The sequence below is a fragment of the Typopeltis vanoorti genome, chromosome 22 (genome assembly GCF_054136105.1).
Source record: "Typopeltis vanoorti isolate ZY-2024b chromosome 22, IOZ_Tvanoo_1.0, whole genome shotgun sequence".
In the NCBI taxonomy this organism is placed as follows: Eukaryota; Metazoa; Arthropoda; class Arachnida; order Uropygi; family Thelyphonidae; genus Typopeltis; species Typopeltis vanoorti.
Window position 1 is genome coordinate 73,458,249 of NC_143570.1, and position 21,735 is coordinate 73,479,983.

General features: G+C 36.4%; 1 protein-coding gene across 1 annotated transcript in view; it reads left to right on the plus strand.

Annotated features, from left to right (window-relative positions):
* Nucleotides 1-21,735, plus strand: part of kto (mediator complex subunit kohtalo) — a 693,083-nt gene that overhangs the window by 220,682 nt on the left and 450,666 nt on the right. Inside the window, exon 17 of the mRNA XM_090412482.1 lies at nucleotides 9,818-10,422. Coding sequence (XP_090268608.1) covers nucleotides 9,818-10,422 — 605 coding nt within the window. The remainder of the gene's footprint in view (nucleotides 1-9,817; nucleotides 10,423-21,735) is intronic.

The following is a 21,735-nucleotide window of genomic DNA, read 5'->3' on the forward strand; positions in this document are numbered from 1 at the left end:
GCATTGCCAATTTAACCTTATGAGTATCAAATGAGTGATCATTGTGGGTGACTTTAATTTTCCAAACATTGATTGGGTAGATGAGAAATTTCATGATAAGAAAGGATGTTAATTTATTGAATTGTTGTGAGACAACTTTCTCAAGTAGCATGTGGAAGAAGGAACTTGAGGTCAAAGAGGATTGGATTTGCTCATAGCATCAGAAGGCATCTCTCTTAAGAATATGGCCATTTTACCACCAGTTGGTGACAGTGTCATGCTGTGCTTTCTAGGGAAGTATCTAATTGTATTGATACTCCGATTAGAATAGGTTACATGTTGACTACAAAGCCTGAAATTATGTTCAACTTAGGAGAATACTATTTTTGGTCCCATTGTATCGGTTACTGAATGGGAAAAATGTCAGCAACGCATGGGAATCTTTGAAAAAGTGCTTAAATGAGGTGGTATCTGAATGTATCCCTAATGTTTGAAGAATAAAATTGATTGGAAGTGAAATGGATGTGCAACCTTATTAAGCAAGAGATCCAGAAGAAGAAATTGATGTGGAAAGAATGTCATGAGAATAAGAGTGAGAGGAGTTATGAAATATATAAAGCTCACTCCAGAAAACGAGTATTGTGCAGAAAGCTAAATCATGAAAAGAAATTGCCCATGCAAGTTAAAGGCAATCTAAAAGAATTTTATTGTTATGCTGCAAGCAAATGAAAAAATGAATGTGAAAGAATAACTTTATTGAATGCAGATGGTACTCTAGTGTCAGAAGCTAATTATTCAGATTGGTCAATTAATGAGTGCTCACTTTGCTAAGATATATCAACCAGGTGTATGTAACATGGTACTTAATGCTACTGTTACATTGGATGAAGAGTTAGAGGTTCATGAAAATGAGGTTGAAGAGCTGTTGCATAACCTTAATAGGAATTTATCAATAGGGACAGATGGAGTATAATTTCTGAGCTGAGACTCAAGTTATATAAACATGTGAAAGGCCTAGCCAATTCATCTGAACATTCCTTTAGCAAACAGGCTGATATTCCATCTATCTCTATGATAGTTCCATTATACAAAGGTGATGCAAAAACTGATGTGTCTAACTACTAACTTTCAGTATCTCTGATGTGGTAGTGAAGATTTTAGAGAAGTTGGTAAGAACTCGCATACAGAATTGAGTAGACAAACAAGCTATACTCTGCAAGGAGGAACATGGGTTTGCTAAAGGAAGGTCATATTTTAGCAATTTGCTCATATTTTGTAACAGAGTTATGGCCGAGTTGGATAAAGGATATGGATACACCACGATAATGTTGGATTTTTCTGAAGCATTTGATAGGATACCACACAAAGGGCTGTTGCATAACCTGGAGAATATGGGATTGGAATATATACTCTTGACTTGGATCAGGGGATGGTTGACAGACAGATATCAAAAAGTGGTATACAGTGAGTGTGAACCTGCCAGATTTAAGTTGACTAGTGGTATACTTTAGGGTTCAGTCCTTGTGCCATTATTGTTCAATCTGTACATTAATGACATCAAGAAGATCTAACATCAGATGTGCAGTTTTTTGGATGATGTGAAGATGCTACTGATATTCAGCACTTACAAAATTATTTGAATAGGCTGGAAATTTGGGCATACGAAAATGGCTGATGTTTTAATGTTAGTAAGTGTAAAGTTATGCACTTTGGCATGATGAGATTTCTAGCAGCATATATTATATTTGTAAGGTTATGCTACAAGAAACTGAGAGGGCAAGGGATCTTGGCATATTAATGATAGAAATTTGAAATATAAAGGTCACATAGCATAAGTTGCAAATATAACTCAGAGGATAATTGTGATTTTGAAGCAAACCTTGACATGTAAGGATAAGGGAGTCATTTTGCCTCTTTTTAAGACTTTCATAAGACCACACCTGGATTATTGTTTGCAGGTTTGGCCTCCCCTAATTCCAAGGGAGATAAAGAAACTGTGGAAAGGGTGCAAAGAAGAGTTACAAAGATTATTTCTGGATTACAGACTCTGGTTAACAGGAGAAAGAGAGGTGATATGATAGAGGTCTATAAACTTTTGAATGGGTGTTATAGGATATTGTCTGATGAAATTTTTTGTTCTATGGAAGGTGGGGAGAGAACACAGGAGCATCCATAGAAGTTAGGTTTATTTACACTTAAGAAAGGAGTAAGAGCTAGATTTTGCTCTCAGAGCAGTGAGTGAGTGGAACAGTTTGCCTGTGGAGGTAGTGAGTATCTAGTGTGAATGTGTTTAAGGGAAGGTAGGACAGCTGGTTAGGGTTATGTATAACCACTTAAATGAGTCCTTGACTCTCTGGAAGTCTAATAATAATAATTATTATTATTATTATTAGTGGAAATTAGGGGAACATAATAATAATAATTATTAGTGATATTAATTTTGTATATACAGTGTCCATCTGGAAAGTTCATGGAATTAACTTGAGATTTCATTTTTTTTTATTGTGTTATAATAAATTTTTATCCTATACCCAATTAACGAATTAACGTTCATGTTAGCAAAATTATAGCAAAATCATTCATATTTACTGATTTAAGTTTGTTTGTATTGCTAAGAATGAGCAGTCCAAATCAAATAATTTTGAGAACTCATTCATCTAAATTTGGATATACTGCAGCTGAAGCATCAAGAAAACATTCATAAAGCAGTTTGGTTGAGGAAGTTTAGATGATTCCACTTTAGAAGATCATCTCACTCTTAATGATGAGACAGTGCATGATTCTGTTGAAAGCTGATTCAGCTATAACCACTTGATGCTTGTTACTGAACCCACTATGTGAAAGGACACCATGTCACATCACATTCACCAACTTGTGAAGGCTAACAAATGGTATGTAAATGTTTTGCATGAGTTGATCTGAGGTGGACCTTTTATCAAACCCTGTTTCAAATTACAATCATCGAAAAGTGGATCATCTTTAATGATCGGTACACCCACAATATTACTTGATCAACATAAGTCAAGCAGCACCTTTTAGTTCTAGTAAGAGGTCATTTTGATAATAAAGTAGTGTTGTACATTTGGTAGAATTTATTGTACCACGTTTATCAGACCATATTGAACTTGTTCCAGAAAAGTATGTTGCCATTGCAACATCCTTTACAACTACAGCAATTGCATACTATTCTATGCAGACAATATACTCAATCTCATTATATTAAATTTGCAGGTATTATAGCAGTATCTTGTTATAGTGCATAGTTTACTACAGTGAGTTTTTTTATGGCATTGTGCCCTTGCAGAGCTCTGTGGCATACTGTCCACATTTATGTGTGTTAATTATAGAATCACATGTGCACCATAGTAAAAATTAATTTAATATACAAATATTTCATCTTATGATGTTCTAATAAGAAAGGGTATTTGTTGAACTACAAGGCAGGTGATTATGGTATGCTTAGGAAGAAACTTAAATCTGTACCATGGCATAAAACACTGAAGGGTAAGGATGTTAGTAGTACACGAGATATAGTTAAGGGTCATTTAGAGGAAGCAATATTAAATTGTATACCTAGCGTAAGTAGGGTTAATTGGGTAGGAGTTAGATGGATGAGTAATATCATTAAGCATGAGCTGCAGAAGAAGAAAATGCTGTGGAGTGTGTATAAAGAAAAAGGTGACTAACAAACTCATGAATAGTACAAGGCTCAGGCAAGAAAGGCGACCATCATGGAAGGAAGGCAAAATCAGATTATGAGAAGAACCTAGCCAAGCAGACCAAAGGAAATCCCAAAGAGTTCTTTCGTTATGTGGCAAGTAAGAGGAAGAATGACTATGAAAAGTTAACTTAAATGAGTGATGATGGTCACGAGGAGACAAGCAGATAAAATAGTTGAGTTACTGAATGACCACTTTGCAAGGGTATATCATCTTAGTGAGGTTACGTCTTTGATTTATGTGACAGACATTAGTGTGTGAACAGAGGTGAATCATTTGGAGTTTCTTAGGATATATATCAGCATATATCAAGCATATTGCAATATTGCATATAACAGCATATATCTTCCTAGTGACAGACACTAATGTGGGAACAGAGGTGGATGAATTGGAGGTTCTTACGATATTGCAGAATCTCAATGTAAATACAGCTGTGGGATTAGATGGGATATCAGCTAGGGTTTTTGAGCAAGAGAACTGGCAATGGCATTGACTAAGCTGTTTAATTTAAGTCTCAGCTCTAGTAGAGTTCCAAGGGAGTGGAAAGAGGGCAGAATTATTTCTTTGTATAAGGGAGGTTCTAAGACTACAGTAACAAATTACAGATCAATCAGTATCTCAGGTGTGGTGGTAAAAGTACTAGAAAAATTGGTAAAAAAGATAATTCAAGAATGGGTATATAAAAATATGATACTGTATGAGGGTTAACATGGTTTTGAAAAGGGTTGGTCATGCCTTAGTAATTTACTAACTGTTTATAATAGAGTGACAGCTGAGTTGGATAAAGGAATAGGCAACACGATGATTTTGCTGGATTTTCCAAAAGGCATTTGACAGATACTACCAGATGGAACACTGTTACACAAATTTGAACAAATGGGGATGGATATGACACTGGTTAAGTGGATAAGAAGATGGCTACTGGACAGATATCAAAAAGTGGTATATGGAGGGCAGAACCGAGGCAAAAACAGGTGACGAGTGTTGTGCCACAAGGTTCAGTGCTGGGACCATTACTGTTTAATTTGTACATAAATGATACAGGGAATTACCTGAAAGGAAATATTCAGTTGTTTGCTAATGATGCGAAATTAGGTAGAGTAATAGTTAATCAAGGTGATGTGGAGAGCTTGCAGGACGATTTAATAGGCTGTCAGTATGGGCAAAAGTTAATGGGTGTCAGTTTAATGTCGAGAAATGTAAAGTTATGCATTTTGGAATAAATAGATTACAAGCCATGTATCGCATTGATGGCACTGTACACCAGGAAATAGATGAAACTAGAGATTTCAGTGGTGGTGGTGGACAATGTTAAAGTTTAGAGGACATATTATAAATATTATAAAGAGGATATATTATAAAGAGGACTTATAATTCCTCTTTATAAGGCCTTAATATGGCAACATCTGGATTACTGTGCTCACCTCTGGACCCCATGGGTTTCTTGTGGATGTTAAAGTTTAGAGGACATATTGCTAAGGTAGTCTATAAGATTACTTGACTAGTGAAGGAAATTGTAATTCCTCTTTATTATTACTATTACTATTATTACGGGCAACTCCAGGGAGTCATTAGACTCATCGAGGGAGGCCCTAAATCATATTCATCACAACTATTCAACATTCATACAGTATCTATCATACCTCGCCTTAAACTTATTCATTGTCACAGCATCCACCACACACTCAGGGAGCGCATTCCACTCATTCACCACTCTAAAAGTAAAGAACCCAGCTCTAACACCTTTACTAACCACACTTTTGCCCAGTTTCCATGGATGTCCCCTAGTCCTCCCACAACCAGCCCTGTTCTCAAAAATATCTTCTGAATTAATTTTATAGAAACCCTTCAGTAATTTGAATGTCTCAATCATATCTCCCCTCCTCCGCCTATCAACCAATTTTTGCAACCCACAAATCCTCAACCTGTTCTCATACGGTTCATTCCACAGACCTGCTATCATCTTGGTCACTCGCCTCTGGATCCTCTCCACCTCCTCCCCATCAAGAAGAAACCTAGGTGACCAAATCTGGGCACAGTAGTCGAGATGGGGTCTTATCAAGGCTCAATACAGAGGAACAATAACCTGCTTGTCTCTGCTTGTCAACGTATTCTTCAGCAACCAAGTGATTTGATGAGCTGATTTGGCCACTTTTGCAATGTGTCCCCTAAATTTCAATTCCTTATCCACCAACACTCCTAAATCTCGTGCCTCATCAATTTCCTGGAGCACGGTTCCACCAATGCAGTAAACTGCCTCCAATCTTTTCACCCCAAAATGCATAACCTTACATTTTGCCACATTAAATTGACAACCATTCTCCCTAGCCCAGACCTCCAATCTATCCAAATCATCCTGCAAAATTTTGACATCTTCTGCATTCACTATTGCCCTACCCAACTTCGCATCATCCGCAAACAAATGAACTGTTCCTCTCAGATCCTTTCCTATATCATTTATGAACAAATTAAACAGCAGTGGTCCAAGAACAGATCCTTGTGGCACACCACTAGTCACAGGCCGTCTTGTGGACTCTACTCCTGAGTAAACCACTCTCTGATATCTCTCCGTCAACCACCCTCCTATCCATCTCACCAACCCTATGTCCATTCCCATATGCTGCAATTTACTGATTAGAATTCCATGTGGTATCCTGTCAAAGGCCTTAGCAAGGTCCAGTAGAATCACTGTAAACCCATTATCCTTATCCAGTTCAGCCGTCACTGTGTTATAATACGTGAGCAAGTTACTGAGGCATGACCTACCCTTCACAAAACCATGCTGTCCCCAATACAGTATCCCATTTTCTTCTATCCAATCTTGTATTTTCCTCTTGACTATTTTCTCTAAGACTTGATAATGATTCCTGTTATGCTGATTGGCCGGTAATTTTCAACAGCAGCCTTGGAACCACCTTTGTGCAGTGGAACTATTTTCCCCTCTTTCCACCCCCTTGGGACTGACCCAGTCCTGAGGCTCAAATTAAACAAAATGGTCAAGGGCACTGACAATTCTTTGGCCGCTTCACGTACGACACGAGCTGGTATACCATCCAATCCCACAGATGTATTGACATTGAGGTTCTGTAATAGTCTAGTTACCTCTACTTCATTCATCACAATTCCAGTATAAGCTGTTGGTTCTTCCATTTCTGCAAAGTCTCCACCTGGATGATATACTCTTGCAAAGTGCTCGCTCAGTAATTCCACAACATCGACTGATTCGGTTACCTCCCTTATAAGGCCTTAATATGTCAATATCTGGATTACTGTGCTCACCTCTGGTCCCATGGGTTTCTTGTGGATGTGGAAGCAGTGGAGAGGATTCAGAGGTGAGTGGCCTGTGAAATGTTACTTATGAACAACGATTGAGGGTGTATGGATTGCAGAAGTTGGTTGATATAAGAAAAAGAAGGGATATAATAGAAACATTTAAGTTGCTTAAAAGGGTTTTATAATATTGATGCAGGGGGAAATGTTTCAGCATTTGGCTAGAGGGACCAGAACAAGGAGTCATCCCTGGAAGTTGAATCAAGTTGTGGTTAGTGGTGTAAGGACTAGACTTTTTTGCTTGGAGAGTTCTAAATGAGTGGAATGGGTTGCCAGAGTCAGTTGTGAGTGCATTGTGTGTGTTAATGGGTTCAAGGAGAGGTATGATAGATTGTGTGGATAGATTGGGTCTCCCGTGGTGAGTCTTCGGACTTAATGGAGGTGCCTGTATAATAATAATATTTTATTGTAAGTCATGGCTAATGTATCGTAAGATATCATCAGTGTGAGCAGCAAACAACAATAAGGAATTTGATTAAAAGAAACAGTAGAGCTCGTGTGTTACTTTGATATCTCTCTCTATATATACATTTGCATATTCATTGGTTAAAACCTGTTGCAATGAAAATAAAATTAAAATTAGATAATTTTAGTTTAAAAAAAAACAAAAAACTTGAGGATGCAGATTTATTTAATGTAGTTAAGAATGACAATTTGCCACACTTTAGAAATGGTAGGGCAGTCATTGAGGTTAGGTCAATGAAATAGGGCTTCAGCACTTTCATTGTATAAAGGTTCATGTTTATGCATGTCTCTGTGTAACAGTTTAGTGTTTTCCCATTGGATCCTGTGGATAGTGTTTTCGGTCACGTATTGTGCTAGGCCAGATTTGTGAGGTTTGATGAGCTGGTTATGAACTTGATGTTCAGAGATATGTTTATTGACTGATATTCCTGCTTGTTCATAACGAGATAAGTTGGACAAATATGGTACTTTGCATAGATTAGGTAGCATCAGTAGTGAGAGTGTCTTTTGGTGAAGGTAACAGGTGATGAATTTGTTTGATGGGTTTATAGATAGCAATGAGTTTATAATTTTTCATAATTTTCGCCACCCTTTCAGAGATGTCTCTAATATATGTCTCTTCTTGTCTGGGTCGCTATATAGGAGAGTTGTTAATTATTTTCTGTGTTGTTCTTGAATTCTATCCATTTAGTAGGGCTGTTTAAGTAGATCATCATAAATCATCATTTAAGTGGATCATGATAAAGCGAAGCAATGTAGGGTGGTGTATTACTGTTCCCCCCCCCCCTCCAGAATTCGCTCAGTATAGGCTGGCTTTTTGCCATAGGGTAGATGATGGTTATTGCAAAGATGATATAAAATGAGTGTTAATTTTGAGCACAATTAGAAGAATATCATTAGTGTCAGACAACTTGTTCAAACTCTTAAGGATTCTTCTGATGTCAGACCTGAGAAGACTTGCTGAAAGCTCTTCGTGGTATGTTTGGAGGTGATTAGTAGTATCAACGAAGAAAATATTTAAGCTATGTGTGTATTTGTTTTAAGCTCTACTACATTGTTGGATTGGGTGATTGTTTATGGTGTTTATTGCTTTTTATGTGGGTTTGCCAAAGACAAAATTATCATGAACCATTAAAATGGTGTGAGCTATTTCTGAGAAAAATATAAATTAATGACATCTGAAACCTAAATCAGGCTATTCTTTAGAATAAGCTGTCATGTTATTCCTGGAATGAGCTGATGAATTGCATCCTTCCTCTTACATTTGCAATACTTGAGAAAAATACTTCAGCTGAAATACTGAGATATGAGAAGAATTCTATCTCTGCTTATTGAAGACTAATCATTGCTTGAAAAAAGTTCTCTGATATTATTTAGTGCAGTATTTTCAGATTATCTAATCTTTTGCCCACCAGTGGTAATAATTTATGGTATATTTACTGCCATTTTTGTGGGAGAGATTCACATAAGCTGTTAAAATAAAATTGTTTCTATTTTACTCTCTGATCAGTTTAGGTGTTGAATAAATCACTTCCATTTAAAAAGTAATTTCACAGTTTTTGACAGTAACTGTTTAGTTGTTAAAACAAGGCTGTGCAATGAGGAATGATTCTTTTTAGTCTATGATTGTACCATTATATACTGAGTCTTCTAGCTGTTCATTTCAGAATTCAGATACCAATTGTGTATGACAATTTTTTTTTTTTAAATTCTTTATTATCTTTAGCTAAATTTTGATAGAGTTATATAAGTGTTGCTATTAAAATAAGATATTTGTAAGTCATCATTTACAAACACCATTTGAGAAGAATTTCACTGTTGAAAATAAGAATTTTTAAAATTGCACTTGCAAGTTGTATATTTGCCAACAACAATATAAATAAATCATTGCTGGTGTTTTCATATTGGTGTTTTTGTTTGTTTAGCATATTTTTTTTTATAATAAGGAGTTGAGAACAATGTTTAGTCTTCAGTGTTAACAAATAGTGCAAACAATGATTTGCTTGTTTCATAAAAATCAAATAGCAGTTTGACTCTTCATAATGTATTCTGTTGAACATGAAACCATTGCAACCAAATTGACAGGACAGCAAGCACTGATGATATGTATGTATGTATGTTAGCACCTTTCATGTTTCCTGTGTTCCTTTCTGAGGTAGCATTCATCTATGTTTTACATGCATCAAAGTGTGTTTAACTTTGGTTGTTTCATGAAAATTATTATACTTATGAATTTTTGTTCAGAATATATTTAAATCATTTTTATCAACTGAAGTATATATACTAAATTTTTACACTTGCACTACCAGATATTCTTCTTCCAGACTCAGTGGGCTCTGATAAGGATGAACCAGCTTCAATAAATGCAGCTACACCTCTTCCTCATGCACCTCTTGTACCACCTTCTAATCTCGGATCTGAAACCATGGTTGTTACTGGCAGTAGCAGTTGCAGCAGTAGTGCTGTTCCATCTGCTCATAATAATACTACTCGTCATCTTTTGTATACTACACATTTTCCTCTACCCCAAGATGAAGCAGCATCACACGATTGCAACCAACGTCACATTTTACTTTTTGGAGTTGGAAAAATTCGAGATGAAGCAAGGCATTTGGTAAAAAAGATGACTAAGGAAATAATGAAACTGTTTAGTAAGAAAACATGCATGGATGTTGCAGATGGAGCGAAAGTAAAGAAACATGTGAAAGAAGGGTTCAACTTTGATGCTTTAACCTCTAGATTTCAAAGTCTTTCTTATTTTGATCAGCATGTTGTTACCCTGTCATGTGCAACTTCAGTTGTTGAAATGCTCAGTTCTTTTTCTTCTGGAAATTCTAATTATCTTCCTTTAGTAGAATATATTTCTTTTCTCTTTGAACTGATGGAAATGGCACTAAACATACATGGACTGCTAGAATTTACAATACAGGTAAGTTTATTGGTGTTATTAAAAATAAATAAATAAACTGAACTATGTATATCCTGAATGAACTAGTTTTTATTTGGGCAATTTCCTTCTTTTATGTTTACTTTCTCTCCCCCCCTCTGCCCACAATACCTCCATTCTTCTGTATGTCTTTCTGAATATAATACTTGTATAACAGATGGAATAATATAATTGTTCAGGGAACAGACTATGCATATTTGAACTTAGAAACATTAAAAAAATTATAAGCGAGTGCTGTGGAAAATTACCAGTCTGGGCGGTACCATCCAAAAATAAGGCATTCCCCTTCCAGTTCAAAAGTTAATGAAATGCTGGAATTAATATTAATAAGGTTTAAAATTTTGGAAAAACTGTAAATATAAGCATGTTCAATAAATTATTATTATTTTTTTTAACATTTATCAGTATGGTCAGCATTGCCATTAAATAGTCATCAACATCAGAGATAAAAGAGAAATAGTATATTATTAATAAGTTTTAGCATATTGGTAGTAATTGTAAATATAAGCAGTACTTAATAAATGATTCTTTTTAATAAGTATATCATTATTCCATTGTTTCATAGCATTCTCAACATATAGTATACAATAAAAACAATGTTAGAGGCTTAATGGAGTGAAACAGCACTGAGAAAGGATTAAAAATAATATTTAATTCTTCCAATATTTTGTCTCGCTCACTGAGACATCATCATGAAGTAACTTGTAACACACACAAAAAGGCAACACAAAACTAAGTGAAACATGTGGAGGGAAGACTAGATTCCTAACTAGGTGGGACCCAACAGGCACCCTCTGTGGGCACCTATTGTCAGCCTAGGATGTAAACTGGGATCTTGAAGTAGTAGTGTTTCTCATATTTTGGGGAGTTTAATGCAATCACATTTATTCAAATTAGGCTGATTTCTGAGAGCAGTTACAGATTCCAAAAACAGTCTTTCTCTTCTTAATTTATTGCGACAGTGCATGGTGGTCTTTTTCGAATTGATTCTATGAGTCATATTGAAAGCACGGTCTGCAAGACCTGATTGACTATAGTCATGACTGGAGATGCATTTTTTGTGTTCTTTTGTGTTGACTGATCTTCCTGTCTGTCCATAGTAGGTCAGTTTGCAGGAACAGGGCATGTTATATACTCCATGCATGGAGAGAGAAGGGAGCTGATCTTTTGTAGAACAGATAAGGCTAATAAGTTTTTGGGAGGGTGGGAAATGCAGAGATTGAATTTCTTTAAGAGTTTGGCTATTTTTTTTGTAAATTCCCTGTGACATTAGGGATGATAATAGCATTAACTGAAGAGAATGTTGAATATTGGGGGAAGGGATTGATCATTTTTTTACTGTGGGAAATGTAGCAATTACATAAGAATGTGCGTTGTATATGATTAAGTTGTACTGTAAAAGCTGGCTCATTGGAATTAAGTTATAGGCTCTATTGATTAGTGTTTTAAGGATACCATATTACAATAAAGACTTATTGTTACATAGACCATATATTTATAACGTACTTATGTTCTTACAAATTGCCTACTGGTTTCGCTAGTAACTGACTAGCTTTCTCAGGGCTTGCACAGTACAAAAAAAGGTAAATGCAAAAAAGGTTTAAGAATACAAAGAACTGTTAGTATCTGTTAGGTAGCTAGGGTAACACGTTCGCATGACATAACTACTCAGCATCATGAACACGCGTTACATGCAAACGCGTAATATGATTATTCGCGTACTGTAGCTCTGTTGAACTGAGGGAGTTAATTATATTTTTCCAGGTATCGTTCAGAATGGCCCCTTGATTTCTGTTTAGGTTACTTCCTATATGTAGTACAACTGCCGCCTCTTTAAATACTTGATGTCTGTAATCCTCGTCTACTTAGGGCATGGAGCTGTTATTCCAGTCTATAGTGTGGTTCGAAGTTGAAAAGTGATGTGCCAATCCTGAGGTGATCGTTCTGTTGTGATTAACATCGCCTACATGTTCTTTCTGTCTTATTTCCAGGCTTCTCGAAGTCTGTCCAATGTAGGAAAGACCGCACGTGCATGGAATATTATACACACCTGGATATTTATAAAATGGCACACTGTCTTTAGGAGATCTTAGGACCTGTCTTATGCTATTTGTTGCTTTAAATACAACCCTGATGTTATGTGTCTTTAACAATCTTGCAATTTTTGTGGAAGTTGAACCTATAAAGGGGATGACTGCTGTTGAAATTTGCTGGGCGACTGTTCTTTCTTGTTGGTTATCTTTGTATAGAAATTTGTTGATGATGTATCGAGGATAACCATTTTGTGATAGAGTTATAGCTATTTGAGACAGTTCTGTTTGAACTTCTTCCTCGTCAGAGAAAAAATTTCTAGCTTGATTTCTTAGCATGTGGATGATGCTGTGTTTCTGTGACCTATGATGGTTAGAAGAGTAATGTAGATATCTTCCAGTGTCCGTTGGTTTTTTGTAAATCGACAGTTTGATACTGTTTCCTTGTCTTTTTACTAGTAAGTCCAAGAAGTGTAGCTCTTCGTTATTTTCTACTTCTAGAGTAAATTTTATTTTATTGTGGAGTGCATTGATTCTGTTTACAAACATATGTAGGCTTTCTAAGTTGTCTTTCCTTATGATGAAGATGTCATCCACATATCTCCATCATATAGAAGGTTTAAGAGTAATGCTGGTGAATATTTCATCTTTAAATTTCTCCATGAAAAGGTCTGCACATGGTGGCGACAGAGGGCTGCCCATGGCTAGGCCTTCTAATTGTTTGTATATCTTGTTGTTAACTTTGAAAAAATTTGATTGTAGGCAATGCTTGAACATCTTTGTGATATCTACAGGAAAGAGATCTTTGATAATGTTCATTACTTTTTCTACTGGTACATTCGTGAACAAGGACACTACATCTAGACTGGCCATTATGTCTGTTTGTGTAATTTTTACGTTTTTTTTTAGTTTGTCCACAAAGTGTTGAGAATTTTTTAAGTAGGACTCTGTTTGTCTAATTTTTCCCTTAAGTAAATTCGCTAGGTGCTTAGCCAATAGGTATGTTGGGGAGGACCTGCCATCCACAATCGGACGAAGTGGCACTTCTTCTTTATGCACTTTAGGTGCCACGTACAGTCTAGGAGTAATGGGATGTGAGGATTTAAGTTTTCGTTTTAGTTCTTCAGGCCAAGTATTGATGTTACGGATCAGGAAGTTTGTCTCATTGTGGTTCTTCATTGTAGGATCTCTGTTGAGGTGGAACAGAGATCCTACAATGAAGAGAACGTTTTGTACGTGGAACTGTCAGATAGTAAGTCGTTTAACTTCTTAATGTAGTCTTTTGAGTTAAGGATAACGGTGGCATTCCCCTTGTCTGCTTTCATAATTATTATTTCTTTGTTCTTCCTCAAATCCCGAATAGTTTTCCTATCATATGGAGTGGTATTCAGTTGTGTTTGTTTTCTGTTGCTTGGATGATAGTGCTTTTGAATCTAATGTCGTTGGCTACACCTTGTGGTAGTGGGTAGAGACGTTTTTCAATTCCACACATAAAGTCCATTTTTGGGATGTAATTAGGAGTGAATGAAAACTTAAAACGTTTTTTTAGAATCTCCGATTCATGTTTCGAAAGGCAGTGATTCGACAGGTTGAAGATCACTTCGTTAACAGGGAGGCCTTTGTGTCTGGTATTTTTTCTTGTACAGTTCATTAAATTTTCTAATTTGTTTGGCTTTATTGAACTGGAAAGTTTTCTCATAACTCTGTTCTAACATATGGTTTATATAATTCCAGGTCATATAATCAAGACTGTTGGAAATGTCATCAAAATATTCGCGGCAATTAATATCACTTATATTCAATTCGTACCTGATGTGTTGGATTCTTTTTCTGAGTAGTGCCAATGACGCCCTATGGTAAATTCTTCTGGCTTGTATGGATTTAATATGCCCGTTGATTATAAGAAATTTAGGGATGATAGAGAAATCCCTACACCTTTTTAAGAAAGTTAAGTGATTCAATAGCTTTAAATGATACCATATTGTTGAGGATGGGTATGATGGGAAAGTTTATGAATGTATCTGCCTATGGGAGTGGGCTTTCTGTATACTGAAAAGGACAGGTTACTATTTGGTAGATTTGTTACTACGATGTCTAGAAAGGCTAAACTATTATTATTAACAGAGACTTATCGAGGGAGGCCACATACTACATGCACCAACTATCATACATATTCTTGATTTCATACACACTGCTTGCACTCACAACATCTAATGGCAGTCCATTCCAATCACGCACCATCTCTGAGAGAAAAATCTAGCCCTCACCCCCTTCTTAGCAGCCTTCATTCTCAGCTTCCAAGGATGCTGTTTGTCCTTTCCCCACCCTCAATAAATTGAAAAATTCCATCAATTGAAATCCTATATGATCATTTCAGAAGTTTGTAAGTCTCAATGATATCACTCCTCTTTCTCCTGTTTGCTAGTGTCTGCAGTGTACAAATTCTCAATCTGACTTCAAAATCAGTATTCCACAATCCTGATATCATTTTTAACACTGTCCTTTATAATCTCTCTCCAATATATCAGGATCACAACGGAAACCAGGAGACCAGACCTGTGCACAATAGTCCAAGTGAGGTCTTATCAAAGCCTTATAAAGAGGCAAAATGACATCCTTATTTTTACATGTGAACTTTTGAGTTGTATTTGTAATCTTTGCTACATGCCTCTGAACTTCAACTTCCTAACTACTAACACTCCAAGATCCCTAGCCTCATCAGTTTCTTCTAGCATAATCCCACCAATATAATACGACATTGGATATCTGATCATGCCAAAGTGATTGACTTTACATTTACTGACATTGAATTGACACCCATTTTCCCCTGCCCATAATTCCAGCTTATTGAAATCATTCTGCAAGTACTGCATATCAGCAGCATTCCTGATTACCCTACCTATCTTTACATCATCAGCAAATAGCTGTATGTTGCTTGTCGAATCATTCCCAATATCGTTAATGTACAGATTGAATAACAGTGGACCAAGCACTGATCCTAGGGGTACACCACTGGTTTTTTTTTTAAATTTTTTTAAAAATTAATCTTTGTACTGGTTATGGGCATTACTACCCTTACATCTCGTCCAGACTTGATATAGGCCCAAGCCTTTACAAGTGTTTTACCCTATGCCTGTTCTAGTTAACATTGTAGTCATTCTCTGGTGGCAACGCCATGCCACCAGTGTGCACTACTGCATTCCTGGATGCTGACATTGTCAGCATCCAGGAATGCAGTAGTAAAGCTAATCTCAGGTGGTATGGTCACTTAAACAGAATTGGCGAGGAAAGATTAGCAAAACAAGTGTTCTCTGCCAGGTTGGCAGGAAAACGACCCAGAGGAAGACCAAGATAGAGATGGATTGATACGGTACAAAGTGCCTTAGACGATAGAAATATAAGATCTGATAATGTTGGAGTCTTGACAAGTAACAGACTGATTTGGAGGAAAATTGTAGATAGGAAGTTAGTAATGATGTAAATTTTTCATGTAGTACTTATCATATCCTGTATACCCCTTGAGGGTACATGGCAGGAATTTGATGATGATGATGAAAGATAATTACATGTTGGAAATGTGAGTGTATGTTATCAGGGTAGATGTAAAATGAATGACGACGCTGAGAGATAAAGTTTCAGGGATTACCTCACTGGAAGAGCAAAGTTAAATGTCTTGTGGTGTGTGGGAAATGATTTACTGTGGTCATCTAGACAGGAGCTGGATGAGAAGAAATAATGCTAGGAAGAAAGCTTTATCTTTAGGTAATGTTGCAATACTGCCATCTAGGTGAGAGAGAGAGAGGGGGGGGGGCTAGAGCACAGATGGATAGGAACTTCATCCAACAACATTTGCAAAGGAGCAGAAGGCATGATGCCACTGGAACAGTAAAAAAACTGTTCTAGATTTAATCCTTTCAAAGTCTGTCTTAGCACTGTTAATAGATGGTGTACTTAAGCTGTGTATGAAGTTAGAGTTTTAGTTCTCAAGCCACTTATATTTTTTTTTTTCTTGGACTGCCTTGGTACACATCTTCATAAACCATGGCCTGGATATTGAGTGGAAATTTTTAACTAAGCAGGAAATAAAGACCTTCATCTCAACATGGATCATTATGTGGATTTAAGTAAATGGATCTTTCCACTCAGGACTATTCTAGTGTCAGAGGATTCTAATGCCAGGTTCTAAATAATGGATGAAAGGATATTCCATCAGAGATGACACCTGAACAATTTGCTATAGTTATTGCTTATAGTGAATAGCTCAGCATTTCTTCTAGCTTGATCTTCAAAAATGGAAGAACAAGCAATAGAATAGCAGAACAAGTCACCAAGGAAGATAACATCACTGTTAGGGTAATTGGATTGCAGGAAAGCATATCTGGGAGAATGCAGAGATAGCTTATAAATGTTACATAATGAGGCAGAGAAATCTTAAGCCACAGTAGGTAAAAAACAGAAGATTCAAGATAAGGCATTCTCTAGCAAGGAAAATTAGAACATACGAAAGCACAAGTATCACATTTGGTGGAAGGGATCATGCAGAGTTTGGCCAGTTAACATGGATTGCGGCAGTAATTATTGTTCAAAAACCAGGAGAGTTGATATGAATGCCTATAGGTGGTGCAGATCATTTAAATTATTTAAGCCATAAATGCTGGTGAAGATTTTTTTTTTTTTTTTGAGGAAGCTTCGCTTTTTATTTTTACTACAGTGACACTATAACTGAATTTATTAACATGATCGTGTTTAGGATGTGAAGAGAAAAGAGCAGAGAAACATTAAATGAAAGGAGATAGACCTAAAAATACTACTGAAACGAGAGCATTCAGTCTCCATGCTATATTGCTTGGACTGTGCTCCTCCACATATCACTACAATTTAGGCATAATCTAGCAGTGTAGATGGTACCAATGCACAAGCTGAATGGAAAACAAATTAAGAATTACCACAAAGTTCAGCCCCATAAACATCTGGCACCCAGCCCATGGAACTATTTTACTGCCATAACCTTGAAGAGATGATCCATCTATGAAGTGCAATTATTCTGAATAAATAAATGTCAATTGTTTTTAAAATATTTGATTGATGGAGATAAATATATATATATATATAATGCACATAATAGATAAAACCAAATATCACTTTTAGAAGGTTTCTTCACTTTGAAGTATTCTATACTACTTCTCTGATGTTTGCATTGTTTACTATATGTTTATTGCTTTGTATTCATGCGTTAAGCCTTAATGGAGTGAAACCCTAGTATGTGAACTGGGATCTCGAAGTATTAGTTTTTTCCATATTTTTTGAAGTTTAATGCAACAACACTTATACAGATTAGATTATTTCTAATAGCAGCCGAAGAGTACAAAAACCATCATCATCAAAATCCTGCTATGTATCCTCAAGGGGCGTACAGGATATGATAGTACTACATGAAAAATTTACATCATTACTAAATTCCTATCTACAATTTTCCTCCAGATCAGTCTGTTTTGTCAAGACTCCAATATTATCAGATCTTATATTTCTATCGTCTAAGGCACTTCGTACCCTATCAAACCACCTATATCTTGGTCTTCCTCTGGGTCGTTTTCCTGCCAACCTTGGCAGAGAACACTTATTTTGCCAATCTTTCCTCACCCATTCTGTTTAAATGACCATACCACCTGAGATTAGCTCTGCTAACCCATTCCTGGATGCTGACAATGTTAAGTTCTATCCTAATATCCTCATTTTTAATATGATATTGACATTGACGCCATCTGTTCACGCCTCTAATCTTTCTCAGGACTCTCATATCTGCACTCTCTAGTCTTTGGTCAAGTGTTTTACTTCTGACCCACCTCTCAGATCCATAAGTTAAAATTGGTTTGAACACTGTCTTGTATACAGCTAATTTAGTGTTCTGACTAGTTTCTCTCTTATTCCATATGAATTTATTCAATTGACTTCCTACCATACCAGCTTTGTTGAATTCTGTTGTCTATTTCCATATTTAATTTACCATCTTCACTAAAAATTGTGCCTAAGTAGCTGAAATGTTTTACTTGTTCCACAGGTTCTCGATTCACAACGCGGTTGACATTTTCAACGATTCTTCCTATTTTCATAGTCATTGTCTTTTTATTGCTAACCTTCATACCATATCTATTACAACAGTTATTCAATTTAGTCAGGGAATCTTGCAGACTTGTAGCAGATTTATTTAAAAGTATGACATCATCCGCATAAAGCAAAGAGCTGACATTAACATCTCCAATTCTGATATCAGGTTTAATACCACTTTCCTTCATAATATAATCCATATAGATAATGAATAACAGAGGGTATAATGTACATCTTTGTCTCACACCAGATTTAACATGAAACCATCTTCCTGTACTTCCTTCAATCCTAAATGCTGATTTACAACTCAAATAAAGACTAAGTATTGCTTGATATAATGCCCAATTGACACCATATAACTGTAGCATATTGAATAGCTTCTCTCTTGGCACCTTGTCATATGCCTTTTCCAGATCGACAAAATTTAAATAGAGATCTTTGTTATATTGCCATGCTTTCTCAACTATTTGCCGTAAAGTGAAAATCTGATCCTGACAGCCTCTGTTTGGTCTGAATCCAGCTTGTTCTTCACCAAGCTTTTCTTCCACAATTCTTTTCAACCGTTTCTCAAGTATGCTTGCATAGATCTTGCCAGGAACACTCAGTAAGGAAATACCTCTGTAATTCTCACATTCAGTTTTATTTCCCTTTTTATATATGGGTACTATGAGAGCTCTACTCCAGTCATCAGGAAAATTCGTCCCTCTGTTTAAGCCTTCTGAACTATGCAGTGCAGCCACTGTAAAACGTTTATACCACCATACTTCAACATTTCTATTTGAATATCATCTACTCCTGCTGCCTTTCCACGTTTCAAGCCTTTGATGGTTTTTCTACTTCAAGAATGGATATGTATTCATGACTGTATGCCTGTTGAGTGTTTTTTACCACTAGGCTATCACTGCTTGTTTCATTTTGCAATTTTTCGAAGTAATTACTCCATACTTCAAGGATATCTTTTTCTGCTGTTTTCATGTCACCTTTATCATCTCTAATTCCTTTTACAGCACTCTTTCCTCCATTCCTAAGCTTCTTCAACAACCTCCAGAATATTTTGCCACCTTCTTGATATTTATTTTCTTGCCAAAGTCCTCCCATGACTTTTGTTTAGTCAGTTTTACACAGTGTTTCACTTCCTTACATTTGTTTCTGTATTCTCTAAGAGCACAAGCTGACTTATTTGCCAGGAATTTTTGATATGCTTTCTTCTTTTCCTTCACTGCCTCTCTCACTTCCTGTGTCCACCATGGAGTTTTGATTTTTCTATCTTTGCAGACAACCTCACCACATGCCTCTCTGGCTGAATCAATCAGGGCTTTCTTCAAGGTTTGGTTGCTGTTCTGAAACTCTTTCATTTTTTCTTCAATAACCTTTGTGTATTTTAGTCTGCAGTTCACATCTGAGAACTGCTCAACTTTTATCTGCTTTAAAACTTTCTTACATGTTATTCTTTTCAATATGAAATTCAATTTTATCCTGCTCAAGTCTAAATAGTGAACACTTCCAATTTCAAATCCTCTGTACACTCTGGTGTCCTGCACCAGGAAATAAAAAATACTATCAACAATAACATAGTCAATTAGACTTTTCTTATTCCTTGCCTCTTCTCTCCATGTGAATTTGTGCTCATTTCTATGTTGGAACATGGTGTTAGTAATAATCAGTCCATGTCCTGAGCAGAAATCCAACAGGTATTTGCAATTATTATTAGCTTTGCTCATTTCTCCAAATTTAACAAAATATTTTTGTATATCTGACAATCACACTTTGGGGGTGCTTAAGGGTCAAAGCTGTATAACTGAGAGGAGACCTCCACATAGCCTTTAAAGGAATGCGGAGAACCGACCAGGGCTTCTAACCTAATGTCCAATCCTCACCTTCTCGTGGTGCACCCTGTTGGGTATCTACTTTGATACTGAACAAACGAGGATGGGCTGGCAATTTGGAATTTAGCCGACCAAATTGTATTCTTAATGGTTAAACCAAAATAAAAAATGATGGTATGACATGACAAAATTTCATGCCGGCTGGGGCGTCGTCCGGTTAAACAAGGCCCCCGTTGTTTTTGCCAGGGAACCAGGGCGAACAGCAAAAAGTCAGCTTATAGAACAAATCTGAAAACAAACCCCAACTCAACATCACCAGAGTTAAAGATCAGTACTATCAACGTAAGAAGCCTAAATGGCAAAGAAATGGAGCTAGCTGAGGGATTAGATAAGTACCAGACATAATAGGGGTGACTGAAACAAAAAAAAACCAAAACTGGTGAGATCTTTCTGAGCAATAAATACAAAATGTTATATTCAGGCAATGACAGTCAAGGAAAAGAAGGAGTAGCCATAGTATTCAACACAAAATATGAGGCTAATCTTCTTTAATGGCAGTCAGTCTCAAGTAGAGTAATGTGGGCAAATATGAGAATGGGGAACTGGACAATGAGACTTATTTGTGCCCACAGAAGGTTCCACAGAAGGTTCTACTAAGGTAGAAGTGGAGGAATTTTTTGACGCTTTAGAAAAAGCAACTGACACAATGAAAAAGGTAAAGTTGGTCCTTGTTGGGGATCTAAATAGCAGAGTAGGAAATGATTGCGAGACATACAAAAATATTTTGGGAAAATTTGGAGAAAAGAGCAAAGCTAATAATAATGGCAAATATCTGTTGGATTTCTGCTCAGGACATGGACTGGTTATTACTAACACCATGTTCCAACATAAAAATGTGCACAAATTCACATGGAGAGAAGAGGCTAGGAATAAGAAAAGTCTCATTGACTATGTTATCGTTGATAGCGATGTTTTCTCCCTGTTGCAGGACACCAGAGTGTACAGAGGATTTGAAATTGGAAGTGATCACTATTTAGTCTTGAGCAGGATAAAATTGAATTTCATATTGAAAAGAATAACATGTAAGAAAGTTTTAAAGCGAATAAAAGTTGAGCAGCTCTCAGATGTGAACTGTAGACTAAAATACAGAAAGATTATTGAAAATAAAATAAAAGAGTTTGAGAAAAGGAATCAAACCTTGGAGATTCAGTGGCAAACTCTGAAGAAAACATTGATTGATTCTGCCAGAGACGCATGTGGTGAGGTTGTGTGCAAGGATAAAAAAATCAGAACTCCCTGGTGGACACAGGAAGTTAAAGAGGCAGTGAAGGAAA